This window comes from Drosophila suzukii, chromosome 3 (assembly GCF_043229965.1).
Source record: "Drosophila suzukii chromosome 3, CBGP_Dsuzu_IsoJpt1.0, whole genome shotgun sequence".
Taxonomy (NCBI): domain Eukaryota; kingdom Metazoa; phylum Arthropoda; class Insecta; order Diptera; family Drosophilidae; genus Drosophila; species Drosophila suzukii.
This window is the reverse complement of record NC_092082.1, coordinates 11842764-11862613: the sequence shown is the minus strand read 5'-3', so window position 1 is coordinate 11862613 and position 19850 is coordinate 11842764. Positions and strand designations below refer to the sequence as shown.

The 19850-nt window shown below is 38.9% G+C and overlaps 5 protein-coding genes and 2 non-coding genes across 7 annotated transcripts; 3 read left to right on the top strand and 4 right to left on the bottom strand.

The window, feature by feature from the left end:
• The first annotated feature begins 1307 nt into the window (after positions 1 to 1307).
• Positions 1308 to 1380, top strand: TRNAV-UAC (transfer RNA valine (anticodon UAC)). The gene has a single exon. It is a non-coding gene; the product is annotated as a tRNA-Val (tRNA).
• A 393-nt stretch (positions 1381 to 1773) lies between these two features.
• Positions 1774 to 1846, bottom strand: TRNAV-UAC (transfer RNA valine (anticodon UAC)). Its single transcript has one exon. It is a non-coding gene; the product is annotated as a tRNA-Val (tRNA).
• A 183-nt stretch (positions 1847 to 2029) lies between these two features.
• Positions 2030 to 4580, bottom strand: Klp64D (kinesin-like protein 64D). Its single transcript, XM_017077750.4, has one exon. The coding sequence runs from the start codon at positions 4420 to 4422 to the stop codon at positions 2389 to 2391; it is 2034 nt and encodes a 677-aa protein (XP_016933239.2). The 5' UTR covers positions 4423 to 4580; the 3' UTR covers positions 2030 to 2388.
• A 681-nt stretch (positions 4581 to 5261) lies between these two features.
• On the top strand, positions 5262 to 8086 carry Cyt-c1 (Cytochrome c1). The gene is made up of 6 exons (XM_017079168.4): positions 5262 to 5451; positions 5743 to 5790; positions 5927 to 6075; positions 6587 to 6719; positions 6783 to 7076; positions 7467 to 8086. The coding sequence occupies exons 1-6, from the start codon at positions 5380 to 5382 to the stop codon at positions 7692 to 7694; spliced, it is 924 nt and encodes a 307-aa protein (XP_016934657.2). The 5' UTR covers positions 5262 to 5379; the 3' UTR covers positions 7695 to 8086.
• Positions 8087 to 8580: 494 nt separating this feature from the next.
• Uev1A (Ubiquitin-conjugating enzyme variant 1A) lies at positions 8581 to 12368 on the bottom strand. The gene is made up of 4 exons (XM_017079169.4): positions 12216 to 12368; positions 10782 to 10924; positions 9744 to 9869; positions 8581 to 9668 (listed from the first exon to the last, which is right to left on the bottom strand). Exons 1-4 carry the CDS (start codon positions 12241 to 12243, stop codon positions 9528 to 9530), a joined length of 438 nt encoding a protein of 145 aa, XP_016934658.1. The 5' UTR covers positions 12244 to 12368; the 3' UTR covers positions 8581 to 9527.
• Positions 12369 to 14434: 2066 nt separating this feature from the next.
• Positions 14435 to 15342, top strand: Membrin (golgi SNAP receptor complex member 2). The gene is made up of 2 exons (XM_017077940.4): positions 14435 to 14699; positions 14764 to 15342. The coding sequence occupies exons 1-2, from the start codon at positions 14563 to 14565 to the stop codon at positions 15275 to 15277; spliced, it is 651 nt and encodes a 216-aa protein (XP_016933429.2). The 5' UTR covers positions 14435 to 14562; the 3' UTR covers positions 15278 to 15342.
• Positions 15289 to 16366, bottom strand: Pfdn4 (prefoldin subunit 4). The gene is made up of 2 exons (XM_017077941.4): positions 16206 to 16366; positions 15289 to 15725 (listed from the first exon to the last, which is right to left on the bottom strand). Exons 1-2 carry the CDS (start codon positions 16248 to 16250, stop codon positions 15354 to 15356), a joined length of 417 nt encoding a protein of 138 aa, XP_016933430.2. The 5' UTR covers positions 16251 to 16366; the 3' UTR covers positions 15289 to 15353.
• Positions 16367 to 19850: the final 3484 nt, after the last annotated feature.

The window sequence follows — 19850 nt, the reverse complement described above, 5'->3', positions numbered from 1 at the left end:
GAGTTTTACGATCGCTCGGAATGGCTGGGTTTTTCACTCGACTCGAAGAGGGCGGTTATTGGTTCGGTCTGTCCGCAGAAAGTACGAGAGCAACCGCTCAACTACACCAGTCTACAAAAACCAGGGAAAATTATAATATTTCGGTGTAATTAATGAAAGATAAACTCAGTTATTTATATAAAAAACCAAAAAAAAAAAATAAAACGAACAAGGTCTTCTTAAAAATATTTTCAGATTTTTTAATAAAGGTAAAGTTAAGATTATGATGTACCTTAATACTATTAAAGACCGATAAATGATCTTATTTAAATTAAAAACCATGGGGAATTTATAAAACGAAAATGGTAGTACTTAAATTATTTTCCAATTTTTAGTAAAGGTAAAGTAAAGATAATGATGTGTCAATTTCTGTAAGGGGAGACTTGAAAATCTATATTGTGTTTCATAATTTTTCCATTAATATACAAATGTTGTTAAAATATAAAAATTAATTTTAATAAATTAAATAGCAAATTAATACATTTTTGATTAATAAATATAGGCGGAGCTTTATTAATGCGATTTTTCCTATTTCCCCTGTAGTTCAGTGTTTGAGTTTTTTTTCCACTCATTTGGCAGCCGGTGTGTGAATAATCTCACCTTGCTCTCCCTGAATTTTTTACTCCGATCTTTCGGACCTGGCAACGAACTCTCTTTTTTTTAACTTGGCGAATTGATTTCATGTGCATATGTAAATTGAACAGTTATTCGTGACGTCTTATGGCGATACCGCTATGGGTTTTCGAGTGGAACTCCGCCCCTCAAATCGCTTATAGCAACAAAGTGGGCAAACAAAACGTGCGGCGATAAGACCCAAGTGATATGGCGGAAATGCTCTCAGCCTGATTAATTTGGGCACCCTAAAAAGCGACAGGCGCGGAAATTCGCACAAAGTCGTGGATAAATAGTAGGAAAAAGTACAGTTTGGCTTTCTTATCACAGGTTTACCTGAACAAACAATCGCATTCCCTGCAGGTGGAATGAGTAATCCCGATCGAAATAACACCTGAGCGGAAGGCATTCAAATGAAACAAATGGCTAACAGAAGCAACCAAGTATAATAAAGATGAAAAGATTTTAAATTTAAGAAATTATTATTTATCGGTCAATTTCAGGCATTTACCCAGGCTTATATGCTAATAAGAAGTTTGGAGTTTATACATTCTAAGGTTTATTTTAAATCTTGATAATATTTTAAATTTCCGTTATGTTTGAGAACCTTTCTAAAGGTTGTCTTGTATGAGAACTTTGCCACCCGATTTTCAGCTGGTTCCATAGTGTAGCGGTTATCACGTCTGCTTTACACGCAGAAGGTCTCCGGTTCGATCCCGGATGGAACCAGAAGGAAATTACATTTTTTAAATTATTTTTTTAAAATATTAAAAACATTCTTTTAAGTCAAAATTGTTTGAAGTGCATACAAAACTTTTAAATGGTCTTAAGACCTAAAGCGCTTGATTAAAAAAAATAACACAAGGTAACTGGACAAAATATTTAAAAAATATATTTTTTCATAACGTTCCTTATTGCATTTTTTTTTAACAAAACATTTTTTAATCTCTTTGAACGATTTCCAAAAATAATAATAAAGATTAGTTCAATTGCGATTAAAAAGCATGGTAGCTGTTCTTAGAGTTTTCCTAAGTTCACTTAAAATGTTTTTGGGGCTGAAAACAATTTTAGGAAATAAAAAAAAAATTATTTAAAATTAAAAACAAAAAATTGATTTCCTCCTGGTTCCATCCGGGATCGAACCGGAGACCTTCTGCGTGTAAAGCAGACGTGATAACCGCTACACTATGGAACCAGCTGTCACAAGGCCGTCCAAATTTCAGTTTTGTCCAGAAAGGGGATGGAAATCCATAGCATACATATAAGCTGATAGATAATTTCCGTATTATCGAATTTGTAGCAAAGAAATAAAGAAATTGAACAGTCCCACATTAAATCCTTCAGGTATTTCCATTTTAATTAAAGCACTGCAAAGATATCTGTGAGTATAATATATTTATTTAAAAGCCAAGAGCACATCAATAATACCTTATGTTTGTGCCTATTCGAGTAAAATCTTGTTTCTACTTAGTTATAAGCATTATAAAATAGATATAAGTTAAAAATTAAAATTACAAACACAGTTGTAAATGTATTGCACCGTTGTTCAACCTAAAAAGTATGTCCTAAACAATAAATCAACAAAAACTAAGGTCTAACAAAAAGGAAATTCGCTGAGCAAATAAACTTGAGGCTGTAGAAAATCAGGATAAGCAGGAGAAGAAACCAAAACTGGACGCGCAGACCGCTGAGGAAGTGCATCTGGTCTAGCAGTCGATTGTCCTTCCAAAACTCCCTTCAATATCGCCTGGCAGTTGTGGGTCTGGGAACGCCCGAAGTCCTTGGCCTGGCGGATTTGGAGCGCAGAGGATTGGACACTCCATCGGTATTGTAACTGAGATAGACATGTGAGAGATCGAGGAATTCGGGTTCCTTGCCACTGGTCTTATGGGCCGAGATGTGCTTCCTCATGTTGTTTCCCGTGTAGGCCACACATTTAAGCTGCCACTCGCCGATGTCCTCATTCCAGTGGGTATACTGATTGATCATCGATTGGTACTCCTTGGGCACATAGGAATTTAGGACCAACTCGCACAAAGCGAGTTCTCTGGACAGGCTCCTGATGTTCTCATAGATTCCCTCCTTTTCGCGTTGGTGTTCCTGCTGCTGGTCAGCCAGCTCGGATTTCACACCCATCAACATCTGCATCACCCGATGGATCTTCTTAGTAATGCCTGTGCTGGCATCTTGGAGCGTAGAATACCTCTCTTCAATGTCAATCCTCTCGGTGGCTTTTTGCTGCAGAGTTTGCTTGAGTGCCTCCTCGGATTTCTCATGCTTTTCCAGCTCGGCAATGGATTGCTCCAGCAGCATCTCTTGAGTTTGTGCCTTCTCCAGGAGATTCTCGCCGCCCACAAGGATTTTGCCCTCTAAGGATACCAGTTTATTACGAAGCGTTTCCTGCTCCGTTTTAGCATGCTCGATTTCCTTCTGATGCTCGTTTTTACGCTGAGCCAGTTCCTCCTTCTCCGCATCGGTTTTCTCCCGCTTCTTCTTTGGTTTCTTCTCGACGGCTTGGACTGTAGAAGACTCCATTTCGATCTCCAGTGGAGCCTCCATTTCATCGTCAGCTGTATCCTCCTCTTCCTCGGAACTGGGCGGCTCCTCCTCCAAGCTGCTGCCCTCCTCCAATTGCTTGCGAAGGCGAGCAATCTCCTCCTGAAAGTGACGGAGCAAAGCATCCTTGGGCTCCTCATTGATGTGCATGCGATTCTGGATATTCTTAGCACGACTAGCATAGCGCAGAGTGGATATAGTTTCCATGTAGTTGCTATCCGCTGGACTGATGGTGGCGCACATCACGGTCTTCGAGTTACCTCCCAGGGAATCCTGCAGTAGACGTGTTAACTTGGAGTTCCTGTATGGTATATGGGTGCTTTTTCCATCGACCAGAGCACTGATGACATTTCCCAGCACCGAAAGCGAAAGATTGATCTTGGTGGCTTCTTTGAGTCGCTGTCCACTGGCTTGGGTTTTGGACTGCCTCTCGGAACCGGCAAGATCCACCAGTTGTAGCTTACCCATCCTCACATGCTGGACACCACCTTCGCCCAGTTCACTCCGCTCCACAGTTATAGAGAAGATCGCATGGGATCTGGAACTTTCCTCGTTCATTTTGGTAGCTCCCACGGCGCGATTTTTATTACCCAAACGCATGATATTCTCCAGATCATCGGCGTTATGCACCACATAGCCGCTGAGATCCTTGACAAAGACCCCTATATCGGGTCTCTCCTTCACCTCCAGACTCTTGCCCACATCCTTTCCCAGCAGATCCCGCACCTCTTCGTTATATATCTCCATATAGCTGACTCGCACCAGGAACTTCTGGTTTTCCTTGGCCTTTGCGATGTGCCCAAAGATATGCGCAAACGCATTGGGAATTATGCCCTTTGTTTGCGGCGAATCCGGGTTTCCAGACATGGTGTAGGTTTTTCCGGTACCCGTTTGTCCATAGGCCAAAATGGTTCCATTATAGCCCTCCAGTACCTTGTCCACAATGGGACGAGCGGTGTCCACATAGAGATCCATTTGATTGGAACCCCCATCAAAGACATTATCGAAATAGTAGGTTTTCGGTGGTTCATTGGCCGTGGCATTGGGTTTCATCACCGTTATGGCCCGGTTGATCTTATCCACGGAAATCGCACTTAGCGCTCCGGCGGACAACTCATTTTTATCCATGGGTCGGGTTCGCACCACCACACGCACATTCTCGATTTCGTCATCGAGCTGGGCCGTTGTCCCGTTATTTCCCTCGTCCTGCGGCATTATGATGTTGATCCTGGGTCCTTCGATTTAATTCCCTATCCAGTGAGTTCTATTATCCACTTTTTGCGCTGACCGCACTTAGTGGAAATCGATATAGGGGGTTTTTCTTCGCATTTGTTTATGCGTTGCTAGGTTTTTTTTTGCGAATGATTAAACGACGGGTAGTCAGCTGTTATGGGGAAGTACGAAAAACTAACGAGAGGTTGAGAGGTTGCCAGATCAGCAGATAAAGGTGGTAAATGCTAATTGGAAAATACCAAATAAATGATTTTATAAATATTTTACATAAGTTGTAATGAGGAACATAGAAAATACAGAAAAATATATGTCTTATGTATAAATATATATAATGATGTTCAAGAAATATTTTATTTAGTTTTTAAAAGGTTGCAAAAACGCAAGCACGTTAGTAACACGTTAGCCCCCAAAGATCTACTACGTTTTCTGATGTTTTTAACAGCTGTAGTAAAAAGATTCTTAAAGATATCATCAAGTGGTTGCCAAAAATCAGAAAAAAACTTAATACCAACAGGTTGTTCCAGTTGGATTATTGGAAAGTATTAAAAAAAAAAGTTAAAAGTTTCCGAAATCCAAAGAACATTTTAGAATGAACTAAACTAAGAAAAATAAATATTTAAGAAAAACACAGACATAAAAATTTAAGAAGAAAATATTCTTAAAAAAATTAAATTAAAAATGTAATTAAATAAATAAATATATTTTAAAACACAAATTATGCAGTAACAAAATGTGAAAGTAAAAATACCAACTATCGCCGAATAAACGAGTTCATGGATAGAGCGGGCGAGAAAACATCTGCCCACCACCTCCGCGAGAGAGTCCCGAAGAAGAGGAAGACTTTGTGCCAGTGGAACTAAAAGATTCGATTGGCGATTGGCTGCCCGCAGAGTTTCCTTTACACGACCAGACGACGCAGAAATTAAAACTCCGGCCACCATGGCAGCGACATTGCGAAGATTCCATGGCTTGAGAATGCTGAAATCCGCGCCAGCACTCAACCTGCAGCAGGTAAAAATCGGGAGCTACGGAGCCAAATTTTCCATAGTGGTGCCGTCACAACCCCTTGAAGAAGTCGTGTCAAATGGAGAAAAACATCAAATAATATGACTCCCGGGGATAAATTGCAAAGCCAAGTAGTCCGAATGAAACGGTATAGTGAATAATACTAGGGATCCCCAATCTTATGGGTCCCGCACTGCTTAGATACGAACCGAACACCCCAATTATGTAACTCCGTGCAAAAATTCGTACTCTCCTTGGCCGACCGAGAGATTAAAATCGTATCTTCTCTCCTTGCAGGCGAAGAACCTCTCCTCCGCCGGCAGTTGGGCAAGCGGCAACAAGAAGGTAAGTTTACGAGTCAGGAATCCCAGATATTCCCCACTTGGCATTTCATAATACCCGAACGGACCTAACCTCAAAACGCGTTTGCTTCTCGGTGACTGTGTGCGGGTGTACGTGTGTTTGTATGTGCGGCAAACAGCTGATCGGAGCCGTGGGAGCGATTACCGGCGGAGTAGGAGCCCTCCTCTTCGCATTGGAGCAATCCGTGCAGGCCTCCGGCGGAGAGGTGCACGCCCACGCACAGGGCTGGAACCACAAGGGCCTCTTCGACGCCTTGGACCACCAGAGGTAACGTAGTGGAGGGATATCCCTAGTTATACTCTTATGAAGTCTGGAACTAGTAATGATCTATTCGAGATGCTTGTAAAACTTTTCCAACCAAATTTCGATGGATATTCGGTTGGAATAAAAACTTGATAGAGTGATAGACAGCACAGATAGTTTTAAACATTCCCATCAAAACTAAAACAGTGTTTTTAAAACACAGTTTTTCGAACTTAACAGTCTAAATTGTGCCAACACGGCTTGATTTTCTAATCTTAAGTATAATCTTAAATCTGATAACGTTAGTTTATAGTATATTTCGAAATTTTCCTAAATCGTTTTAAAATTTTACTAATAATAATCAGCATAATGGTTCACATGATTAGTTAAATAGTGATCTTAAAAAAACATTATTTCTGGAATGTTGCTTAACCCATATTAAAAAGTTTTATAACATAATACACGTTGATAGCTTCTATACTATTTTGTAGATTTCTAAATTAACTGATTAACTTAAATTAAACTTTTTTTCTAGCGTTCGCCGTGGCTACGAGGTGTACAAGCAGGTGTGCTCCGCCTGCCACTCGATGCAATACATCGCCTACCGCAATCTGGTTGGTGTCAGCCACACCGAAGCCGAGGCCAAGGCTGAAGCCGAGCAGATCACGGTAAGTCCTATAAGATTCCTTAATGTATATATTAAATAATGGAGGTTTAAATTACCAAAACAGGTCAAGGACGGTCCCGATGACACCGGCAACTACTACACTCGCCCCGGCAAGCTGTCGGACTACTTCCCGTCGCCTTATCCCAACGAGGAAGCGGCCCGTGCAGCCAACAACGGTGCTTATCCTCCGGATCTGAGCTACATCGTGTCGGCGCGCAAGGGCGGAGAGGATTATATCTTCTCCCTGCTGACTGGCTACCACGAAGCTCCTGCCGGAGTGGTTCTGCGCGAGGGCCAGTACTTCAACCCATACTTCCCGGGTGGTGCCATTTCCATGGCCCAGGTGTTGTACAACGAGGTGGGTAGTCTATCTATCAGAAAACTTTTTCTTGTCATAGATTCTTGTATTTTGATTTTCTACTTTCGAAAAAGATCTTCAAAGTTAAAAATTTTAAGAGAAGTATCTCTAAAAGAGTTCCTAAACTTTATGAACAACTTGACAATCTTATTTTTTTTTCATTATTAAAATAGTAATTTTTTAAGTAGATCTTGAAAAACTTCATACAATCTTCCAAGCTATTGAATTTATCTTTGAATATTTTTCAAGGATGCGAAATTCTGTACTTTCTTATTGGGTGTATCACAGAAAAGAGATAATTTCTTAATTTAAAAACGAGAAAAATCTATGATGAAGATAAAGTAGTACAAAATTTTATTGCAATATTATAATGGATGTCCCTCTTTTCAGGTCATTGAGTACGAGGACGGCACACCGCCGACGCAGAGCCAGCTGGCCAAGGATGTGGCCACTTTCCTGAAGTGGACCTCCGAGCCGGAGCACGATGACCGCAAGCAGCTGCTGATCAAGGTGATCGGCATCCTCGGCTTCCTGACCGTCATCTCGTATTACATTAAGCGACACAAGTGGTCTTCGCTCAAGTCGCGAAAGATCGTGTTCGTGCCCAAGGAGAAGTAGAATGTTTGAATTTGATTTTGATGGTGTGAAGAATTGCAGTGTTATCGCGGCTTTACCGACTAATAAAGATAAATCAATTTTAAGCAAACCCAAACACACAAAAAAAGAACAGCAGCCACCAAGTCAATGTTCTCTCTCCACAAAGAAATAAACATAAAACCTATGCCATTTGCGAGAGCCAACCAATTACGATCCAATTAAAACTAGCTAAATCTTGGTTATGCCCAAACCAAACGAAGATCAGATCGGAAAATTCAATAAGAGGGGAATTAAAGCTAAAGAAACTACCAGAGCCTAGCAAATGATGGATAATACATATAACATTGATTGTGTATAGCAAGGATAATTCAATTATGTATTTAAACAATAAACAATTGACAAATAAACGGAAATGATTGTTGAAAATCATTCCCGAGATGCGGTGAAGGGGAATTCTGGTATTTTGGGAAACAGAGATTTTATATAATTTCGTGGTCCCAACATATCCAAAAATTTAACATGACTAAGTTATGAGTTCCATTATTGGGTTTATTTTCTATTTTCTCATCACTATAAATAAGCATAAAAAGGAACCTATAAGGAATTGTAATCAATTTAAAATTTCCGAAATCAATTTAAGCTCACAAAATAAACAAATTCCAAATTAAACCGGCATTAATCTCCATCAGTATTCAATTTAGAGGGTTTCTTGATTTATTTACCCATTGCCATATAAACTCGAATTTTTTGTGTAGGCGGCATACCAAAAATTCTGTAAATTTTTTAAAGAACTTAAGTTACCTCATATCCCATCAAAAAATAAATGTGGAAGACCTTTCGTCATTTAAAGGGATTTGTATATAGTTACACGCAATAAATGACGACAGGTACTTTCCACTTTAAACCATTTTATTGGATTAATTGTTTTATTTAGAAGCTTAAATTAAAGTATTATTTTAATCATCGTTCATCATTCTGTCCACTCGATTTCCTCATCGGCTTAGTGTGTGTGTGTGTGTTTCTATATATATCTATAATTTCCACTTTTCAATGATTATAAATCGCGTCCCTCGTCCCAAGCGATTCGGGAGGAAGATATTGAAAAAAATATAAAACAACTAAATATCGCTTCAATAAAAAACTTTCGTACTGGCGCCGTCTACAAAAAATCTGTTCGACATGTTGTTTTATTTAAATTAATATATATTTTGCTTTATGTATATAATTAATAAATTTTTAGTTTAGGCAAAAAACAATAATTACGCTTCTCCTTTCAAAGAACTTCGCTCTCATGCTGTGATCTTATTTAATCTTTATCATTTTCATGCTTTGCTTTTCTGTTCGATTAGTTTACGGATTCTGTTTGCTGAGTTTAAATTATAATCTGATTTATCGCGTCTCTCTCATAGGCATTTACTCGTTTCTCTCGCTGCTGTTTTATTTCTTATTTAAGAAGTTTTTTCTTTGTTGTTGGGACTGAAGTAGAAGTAAGGTAACCAAACACGATGACATAGTTCATGACGGAAGGGACGACGACGACCTTTTCATAGTGACGCTTCTATCGCATTTTTCGCTGCTGTTCCCTTTACTTATAGTATAGCTTGCATTTGGTTGTTGTTGTTGCCACAATAACCGCACTCGATCTTTATTACGTTCATTATAATCATTCGCTGCCGCCGAAAGCAACCCGAAGGAGCAGCCGCCACACAATCTTTGCCACGAATTTGGCGACCTTGGTCTTCGACTTGGACTGATGGGGTTTTCCTGCTATTACTGGGTGTGGATGCTGCTCCCGCTGAAGTTGCAATCGTTGCTGCTGCAGCTGCTGCTGGTGTTGCTAACGGATGTTGTCGACTAAAAACAGCTTCCTTCTGGCGGCTGTGCCAGCTTCAGGTTCTCTTTCATGGTCATAATCCTACGGATTTCCTGTAGCATCGTTTTTATAGTGTACTCGCGACTCCACCTGGCCAGCATCTGCACTGATCTATGATCAACCTGTGGGAATTTCCAATAAATCATTAGCATTCGTTGTTCATCTGATACACACACCATCGAAATGTTTTTACTCACCACGCCATTGTTCTGATTTATGCAGTTTATGTTTACTTTAGTTAAAAACCTGAGCGTTGGTGGCTCATCCGGATAGCGTTCGCCGCACTCGATCTTTAGTGAATACATTCTATTCTCGAATGGAGTCTGTAAGCACAAGAATTTCCAATTAACATTTAATAACTCTCGAATGATTTACGCTAATACTATGTGCCATTTACAGCCAGAGTGTCGATGAGTCAGGGTGCCCATTCCCCCTGAGCTTTCTATTTTTCTATTGCCACTGCAACTAAATCCATGCTGGGGTTCTGCTTGAAGACCCTACCACCCAAACTCCTCAATGATTCATGCGGCGGCGCGCGCAACACTCCTAGACTATACAAAAATTAAATGCAAATTAAGTTTTCCTTTCGGTGTTCTTGAAAGTAATTCAAAGGGAAAGCTGTTTTCTTATATTCCCATTTAGTGGAGAATTTTCTAGTAACAAATTTAAGAATTACCACATTAAAAAGTTGTTATATCTATAATTTTAGATATAATAAACAATTCTAGATCTTTCGTATTTGCTTAGTTTAAAGAATGTACTATAATTCTACTTATAACATGAAAAAGGTATATATTTTATATTTATTATACCTATAATAACTAACATAAACTTCAATAAGAAAATTTGGTTTATTAGAAGCCCAATCAACCGCATTTCTTCCGGTGATTCCCATGATATCGCTGATTTATCTAATCCAAATCAACCCCTAAAAGATATTGACTTTAATATTTCCTACCATAAAAAGGCAATCATTAGCAAAGGCAATAACTTCTGTGGCCCACTCACAATGGGTTGCACTAGCCAGTTGTTATTCAAATGCGAACACTACCAACTTTCCATCTCTCTAGTCGAATGAGAACCCTCAAAAGATACCATTCCTCGCTTTAAGCAATCCAAGCGATAACATGTCAATAATCCCAACGAAATAACTGATAAATAGGGCTTATCTAGTGACGTAGCGAGGAAAGTTCTGCAATCGGTCATACAAAACTGGGATCCAAATGGAAACTTACTCTAGGCGGACCGATGATCATGCCGATCCAGTAAGTCAACGTCATGTCGTCGTCGTTCTCCAATCCCCACGATATGGTGCCATCGCCCACGCCCTTCTGGCCCTGATCCAGCTCCTCCAGTAAGCGGAAATTTCGTGGCACCACTGCAATGTGAAAAAGCAAAGAGGTGAGAACTCGATGACATAATGGGTTTTCACTGGAAAATGTTAATGTTTAAATACTGTCATTAGGTTTTCTGTCGTCAGTTTTGAGGAGAAAACAAGTACATAAGTTCCTTTTTTACTATCAAAATATTCATAACTATAGACGTACTAAATATGCATCTATTAATTAAATGATATGAATATCTTTTTTAATATTTTTTTTTTATCTAAAGGAACGAATGAATGTTTTTGTAGTGTTATATTATTTTACCAACATGGACGTAAATAATACAGGTTTTTTTAAAAGAGCTTATGGTTAAGATGGAAACTATAATGTTATCCTGTTTTTGATCACTTTTTAGATCTATTACCATGGATATTATTGGGGTGGCACGATAAAAATTCCGATTTTAGAGTATGTTAAGAGATATTTTTGCTGTGATGAGTAATGTATTTCCGATTGAAGCTGGAGAAAATCACAAAATTCCGATATTATTATTGAGTATACAAATTTCAGCACTTTTCATTCTACTTTAGTGAGTATTTCTCTCTGTGTGGGGTCATATGGGTACGTGTTGTTGTTGTTTGCGCTCTGCGTCTTATGTTGTTTTTGTTTTCGCCCGTGTGACTTTGCACGCATTTTCGTGCAGAGAACACAAAAAAAAAGTGCGAAGAGCAGATATTAAAATCGAAGGGCGCGGGGGGAGGGTGTGTCGGCGGTGGCGGAGAGGGAAAGCATAATTTCTGCATTTGCAAAAACAATCCGAGAAAATGTAATTTGCGGCTAATTTAATTAGAAAAGCAAGACAGCTTGCAAAACGCATGCAAAACGCAAGTGTGCAAAAAAAAATAAAGTAAGAAAAAAACTCAAAAGCAAGAGGGCAAGAAGAGTGTGCAAGAGCGAGCAAGACAGATGAAGAGCGGGGTGGTGGAGCGGGGAGGGGTGATATTTCGGAAAATGTCAAGTCACGAAGCGAAATTGCAACGGAGTTTTCCCCCAGCGGGAAAAGCGGCCAGAGAAAAGCGCAAGAGCGGCGTGGCCCGCCTGCGAAAATATATCCATTTGCCCGTTTCGCTTTTATCGGCTTTCGTCTTTCGCCCTTGCTTTCGTCTTCTTTCTCCCCGTTTTTCACACACACACACATTGCGGCCAGCTTTGCGGGCTCGTTGCGTCGGAAAAATCGCCGCCGGGCAGCGGGAAACGCGGAAAATGGATGGCCAACCGATCCAGGCACGCTCTGATCCCCTTTTTTCGCTGCCAAATCCCCAATTTATCAATTTTATTTCTTACCAACGCCGGTACTTGATGTATTCGCCATTGTGGTTGATGCTAAATGTAAAATACCGAAAAAAGTGTGCTAACGCGTGGTGCGTAGAGTGACCAGCGCATGGCCAGTTTTCTAGTCTCGGTCGTTTTCCAGCACTGATTTAACAGTACTCTGTTAGGTGTGAGCGTTTAACAACACACCATCTGCTAAATTTAAAATACCACAAATAATTAGTTTAATATTTTAACACAGTAAATTGTGTCACATAAATCTCTTCAAATCAAAGACTGATCTATGTATGTTTGGTCTTTTAAGAAATTATCCAATTTTAGGGTGACATTAAAATAAATTATATGTTAAACAAATAAATGGAAGTAACTGCAATTATTCCTAGTACTTATTGAAAACCGACTTTTAATCAACCATTTAAATAAATAACTGAATATTTGATGTGCGTCAAATTAGCGTCGGCCTGTTAGCAACGAAAACGGGAACGGTGGAATATGGAACATGGGGCCCTTTTTATTTTTAAATTTTCTCGCTATTTGGGGACCAAATCGAAAAATTTAAAATGCTAGATTGTTAAGAAAGAAAAGATCTATCGAGCTAGGTAGGTTTGGGACACATACGAGGCCTATTAGTGTTTCAAAAATGCATTTGAAAAATCGTGTCCCCACAATTTTGTTAACTGCTCCCCTCACAGAGGTTGTGCCAATATGCACGATAAACCAAGCTATTAAGGGTTAATTCAAGCTCCTTGTCTGAAAGTTTCATCAAAATCAAACCCACAGTTTTCGAAAAAAAAGCCTAACAGTACCGCAACCTCGGATTTTCCCCATACAAAAAAGGGGGGCAAAAATAAAATTACCTACTGCTCCACTCCTAGAGGTTGTGCCAACATGCACGGTATATGGGTAGATAGGGGATAATCTAGGGACTGTTCTGTGAAAGTTTTATCAAAATCAAACCCACAGATTTTGAGAAAATTGCTTAACAGTTGGGGGTGTTAAAAAGGTTATTAAAAGGCCGTTTAATCCAGAAACGGAACCATTGGATACTAAGACATAAACCACAATGTAAACAGCTTAGCCATGACAATCATTCGACGCTAACTTTCTATAACTTTATACAGCTCTCACAGAGGTTGTGCCAACTTGCACGGTATCGCATTCGAAGGGGCATCATTATAGCTAATTTCTGAATAAATTACAGGCAATTCAAACCCACAGTTTTCGAGAAATTCAAGTCTTTTCAATTATGGCTTTTGCCACGCGGTCACACTGTCAAGGCCTGATGTCACGGGTCATACGATTTATCGCAGGCCTTGACAGTGTGACCGCGTGGCAAAAGCCATAATTGAAAAGACTTGAATTTCTCGAAAACTGTGGGTTTGAATTGCCTGTAATTTATTCAGAAATTAGCTATAATGATGCCCCTTCGAATGCGATACCGTGCAAGTTGGCACAACCTCTGTGAGAGCTGTATAAAGTTATAGAAAGTTAGCGTCGAATGATTGTCATGGCTAAGCTGTTTACATTGTGGTTTATGTCTTAGTATCCAATGGTTCCGTTTCTGGATTAAACGGCCTTTTAATAACCTTTTTAACACCCCCAACTGTTAAGCAATTTTCTCAAAATCTGTGGGTTTGATTTTGATAAAACTTTCACAGAACAGTCCCTAGATTATCCCCTATCTACCCATATACCGTGCATGTTGGCACAACCTCTAGGAGTGGAGCAGTAGGTAATTTCATTTTTGCCCCCCTTTTTTGTATGGGGAAAATCCGAGGTTGCGGTACTGTTAGGCTTTTTTTTCGAAAACTGTGGGTTTGATTTTGATGAAACTTTCAGACAAGGAGCTTGAATTAACCCTTAATAGCTTGGTTTATCGTGCATATTGGCACAACCTCTGTGAGGGGAGCAGTTAACAAAATTGTGGGGACACGATTTTTCAAATGCATTTTTGAAACACTAATAGGCCTCAAATGTGTCCCAAACCTACCTAGCTCGATTGATCTTTTCTTTCTTAACAATCTAGCATTTTAGATTTTTCGATTTGGTCCCCAAATAGAGAGAAAATTTAAAAATAAAAAGAGCCCCATGTTCCATATTCCACCGTTCCCGTTTTCGTTGCTAACAGGCCGACGCTAATTTGACGCACATGAATATTTGTATATTTTCCAATACCCAATCAAGTATGGTCCCACGAAAAATACCAGACAGCTGTTCTGCTATCAGCACTGTTAACTAACATGACACTCTGTCCAATGTTAACGCGTCAGCTTTTTAAACAAACCAATTTCGCCTGATTAAACATTAATTGGCGAATCCACCGGCTGACAATTAATGAGGAATCAATAGAGTATCCAATATGGAGAGCCTATACCACCAAACAAATAATGCGGTTAAGGACATTGAGCGGGATTTCCAGCGACTGAGTCAGCTGAGCGCCCAGGAATCCCTTGACGTGGAAAATGGGATTCAACTGAAGATTACCCAGGCGAATTCGTGGGTTTATTAAGATACAACAAACCAAAATATATAATAATTAATGTCTAATCTCTTCATACAGTAACTGCGATCGATTGGACGTGCTGCTGTTCAAGGTTCCACCTTCCCAGAGACAAAGTTCCAAACTTCGGGTTGATCAACTGAAATATGACTTGAGACACCTGCAGACATCCCTGCAAACCGCCAGGGAGCGAAGACAGCGCCGGATGCAGGAGATCTCGGAAAGGGAACAGCTCCTGAATCACAGATTCACGGCCAACAGTTCCCAGCCGGAGGAAACCCGCCTGCAATTGGATTACGAACTGCAACATCATTCCCAGTTGGGAAACGCCCATCGGGGTGTGGACGACATGATAGCCTCCGGGAGCGGCATTCTTGAGAGCCTAATCTCCCAAAGAATGACCCTGGGTGGCGCCCACAAGAGGATCCAGGCCATAGGCAGCACACTGGGTCTATCCAATCACACCATGAAACTTATAGAACGCCGGCTGGTCGAAGACCGTCGGATTTTCATTGGAGGAGTAGTGGTCACCTTGCTTGTCATCGCCCTGATCATTTACTTCCTAGTGCTCTAAGTTCAAGACAGTTTGTTTTTAGGCGAGTTTAAATTAAATGTAACTCTATTTTTTAAAATGTTAAATGCACAATGAATTAGTCGTCACTTTCCAGTGAGATGTTGCTACCAAAACGCTGGTACAGATGGGCCTTCAGCTCGTCCATTTCCGCCTTGATCACCTTGGCCTTGGCCTCCACGCCTGCGATCTCCTTGAGCACCTGATCCTTGGTCTCCTTCAGCAGTTCCTGGGTTTTCTCTAGCTTGTGCGAAAGGAAGACCTCGCCCACGAGGAATGGTATGTCTTCGTCTTCGTCGAAGAGCTCAATCTCCTCCAGAGCCTCCTCAACGCACTTCAGCTCGTTGCGCTTCATTTCCAGCTCGGCCTTGAAGTCATCCATGCGGGCATTGTGCTTGGCGAAGCGGTTGATCCGCTGCTGGTCTTCGAAGGATATGTGCACATCATCGTGCTGAAATAAAGAGAATTCAATTAATATAAAATGCAATTAGCATGGTAGTAAATTTAGCGGGTACTCTGTCCGTTTTAGGGAATCAGAAAACAGACTGATTTGATTTAAAATTTTTATTATCCTGCCGCTTGTGCCCTAAGTAATGGAGAGATATTCCAACTATTTAATAGTTATAAAAGTATCATAACCGGATATGATAGATGGGTTCAGATGTTTAAGGAAAGTAAGAGACTACCATTTTAGCGAACAGATGGACAGATTATTTTAGATTACTTTACTGCTTAGAGAACGAACTGACGACATATGTCTTAACAAGTTAGGGCAACCAAAGACCTATCCTTTACAGGTTTTCAAATATTGGATCATGAAAATGCTTTCTAGCAGGGAATATTATTTTTTTAAGGGACCACCGGGACTATCACAAAGTGAGGTTACTTTTCATCCCCATCAGCTGTCCATTGATGATTCACGAATACTCACGTTCTGGAACACCTTGTTCGTGCCGCTCGCTACTTTTGATGCCATTTTCTAGTGTTTTTCAATAAATTTAATAAATAATTAATGCTGTTTTACAAACAGTTGCTGTTTTCGGTGCTTGGCAAAATTTTATGATTTATAAACATTTCAGTGCTGACAAACGCCAGCTGAGGCGTTAGGTTATTTTTGGCAGTGATGCTGGTATAGCCATTTTTAGGATGTCTTTAGCTATTTTGACAGTACACATTTTTAATTTTTAAATATTTTTGTGTTCTTTTTTTGTTGGATATAAGATGTATATTTTTTATATGAAAAGCTCACTACATTTAATTCACACTAGAAATTGTGTACAAATGGTTGAGTGTTTCATTTTATGAAGTGTTTATGTAGATAATTGTATGCTAACTGAATTCTGAAGGTTAACAGTGTAGACTCATGTAAAATACATGTTTAATGTAAATAACTTATATACATATGCTCCAAAAAAATTTTGTTTCTTATTAATAAGTACATATAATAGTACCTAGTTCGAGTATATTTTTATACACAGTGTATAAATAAGAAAAATAAAATTAGTTAAATTCTAAATTATCAAAAATACTAGTTTTTCATTTGTTTACATATGTAAATTCCGAAAAATGTTAAATGGCATTACCATATTTTCGTAGCAATTTGAATAAATTATATAAGAACTAACGAAAAATAAATTGCTACTGTGATTTCCCACATATTTCGGATCCTATTTATTCACTACGAATTAAGCTTACCATACAGCTAATTAGTCAAAGTTATTATTGCGTCCTTTTGGCCATTCGATTGAATCACTAATTGTTTGCACATGTCACAAATTAAGCAAAAACTAATAAATTATTTCAGTTAATCGCCGTAATTAAACGGGATTTCTTCACCCGATGCAATTAAATTTCCGTTGTCAGTTTAGGAATTTTCCATTTTCCCCCTTTGCCACTGAACTACACGATTTTATCCGCATTAAGCAGAGTATTTCAGATGGAGAATGCATTTGCCACTTTCATTTCCCATTTGGAATATTATCAAAATATGCAAATGCAATTAGACGGAACTTAGCATTATCCATTAAGGGAGTGAGAAAGTGCAGGATGTTTGCCAAGGAAGAGGGAGTGTTAATATCCTGAAGATGACTTTGCTTTTCCTTTCGCTTTTCCGCTGAAAATCCCTGTGGGCATTGTCATTTTGCCAATTAGAATCATTTCGGTTTGAGGCAAATATTTGCAATACGAAAAGTGGTAGGTTCTGAATATATATAAAGTGGTCCTTTGGTGCAGTCTCTGCAAATGGATGACTAATTTATTGAATTTGCATCGCATCAATTGCAATTGAGCTTGTGAAAAACTTTATTTGCTGCAACAAGTTGTTCGTTGACTTTCATCTAGGTATATCAGTGTTGTTTATTGAATCAGTTTATTAGTTTAGCTTGGCAATCGGATTAAGCTTCGAAACGGTTGCCTTTAAATCAACATTATTATTGATTTCACCCAATATCTGTTGAATGATGCAATTTATGTAAATTCAAATTTGTTTGTTTGTGTAAAATGCAACAATAACTTGGATTAACCATTTGACTGCATATATTGTAAAAAGTTAAAGCACAGATAATAAATGAAAAATGGGTCAGTGCTGTTAAATATTTATGGGAATTATTCATGCTTCTAAAAAATATTTTATCTGCAGATTTATATGTCTAAAATTTCAATTCAAAATGCTTTATCATTACAAGAAATGGAGTTTTATTTTTGTTATGAAAGTTAATTTAAAGAAGTGTTAAGTATATCAACAGATAACAAATGAAAAATGGGTTAATTATTAATTAGATTTATTCATGCTATTCATGCTGTTTGCTTCTAAAAAAAATAATTTTTATATTTAACGAGTATGAGTTTTAAAGATATATTTATTTGTTAACTTTCCTTAAATATTTCAATTCCTAGGATCAAAAAAATGAAATTTTACTTTTGTATTGTAAATTATTCTAAAGAACCTATTTTAAATATTATGTTACGCCTATCAATAAATTAATAAATATTTTTAATACCTTGAAGTAAATCAATAGGCTCCAATGAACCAATAATTGACGAAACTATGGGCTTGTATCTCTTTTCCTGGCTTCCCTTTAATTACTTCCCATTGACCCACTTTCTGGTCATCAAGTGATGCCCACATCGAGTGTCCCACATTTGGGCAGGGTCCTTGCTAAAAGGATACTCCTCTACCATCCTCCCCTACTTGGGCCTTTCTTCTCCAGTGCGTGAGTCCTGAAACACGAGGGAAATCAAAAGACATGGCGTCAATCAGTTTTCCACTAAACCAGGCAGATGTCGGTCACCTCCTGCGGGCTCTCGGCTGCCTTTCCCTTTTTGAAGTCCTTTGGATTTTCCCCACTTTTCCCGATCTTCATCAAGTGGAAAAACCTGCGACCCGCAGTTCAAGTGTCCTTTCACCTCCAAAAAGGCAGTTTAACGTTGCCTAGCTTGGGTATCGATATATTTCGAATGCTCGTGCTTCAATTGGTATTTACATTTGCCCAACTATTTCATTGTTTGTCCATTTTGCAGGATGGATGTGCTTTGATTTCGATTTCATTGCACACAGGTGCTTACGAGGACTGTTCGTTTCGGTAAATGCTGTTTGATCAAGGCAACTATTTGTAGTTCCTCGTAGTCTGTACATTCAGAAAAAGGTTTTAATAAAAGCAACAGATATAAAAAAAATGTTAACAGGTAGTTTTCAATTTTTTTGACTACCAGATTTTTTTAAAACATATTTTATAATCTTAAAACCTTTTATAAAAAGTTTGTCAAGTTTACCCAACAATTTTTTAACGCAATGCCGGAAATGTTCACCAATTTATTATTTTCAGTATATGCAGTTCGCTGCAAGTTCTTTATTTTATTTTATAGTTAAAATATTCCAACTCTTGTTATTTGCAGCTACTATTTGTGGTTTTTCCAACTTTGGTTGGGCTTTATCTCTCCGGATTGCCGTAGACCACTCCCGAAATTGTTTATGTTTATTGGGAATTTCGGCTTAAATATGCCTGCTTTAAGTTGTTTCGATCGAATAAGCCACCCCCCAGAAAATTGAGTTAACATCTCTGGGCTCTCATTTCGCATTCCGTTTTCGTTTCTCTTTATTTTTCCGGATTCGATTGCAATTTGTGTTATTAAAAGCCGCCTCTGTGTGGAGGGCTCAGCTTCAGCTATGGCTTTAATGCGTTAATTTATCAAGTCAGGAGTCTGCTGCTCCAGACCCGTTCTATAGGATATAGGATACCCATAGCTCTACACGAGAGTCACGTTCCCTGATGAGAGGCATCAAAAGGATTTATTGCCTTGCTTAAGTTTCCCTTCCTGATGAAGCACCATACTCGAGTTTTGTTTTCGGATCCACGACAGGTGCCATAAGTAGGACGAAAATGAATAATAATGGCAGCTACTCATATATGATTAACCCGATGACTGATAGGCCAAGTGGAATCGGCGACATTTGTTGCTCCCTCGCTAATGTGCTTATAATGAGTGGCAAAGTTTATTGAGTATGAGTCCTTTTTGGTGCCGGTAAAGTCATTAGAGTAGCCCTTAAATCGACACCTTTGATAACTTTCAAGTGCTG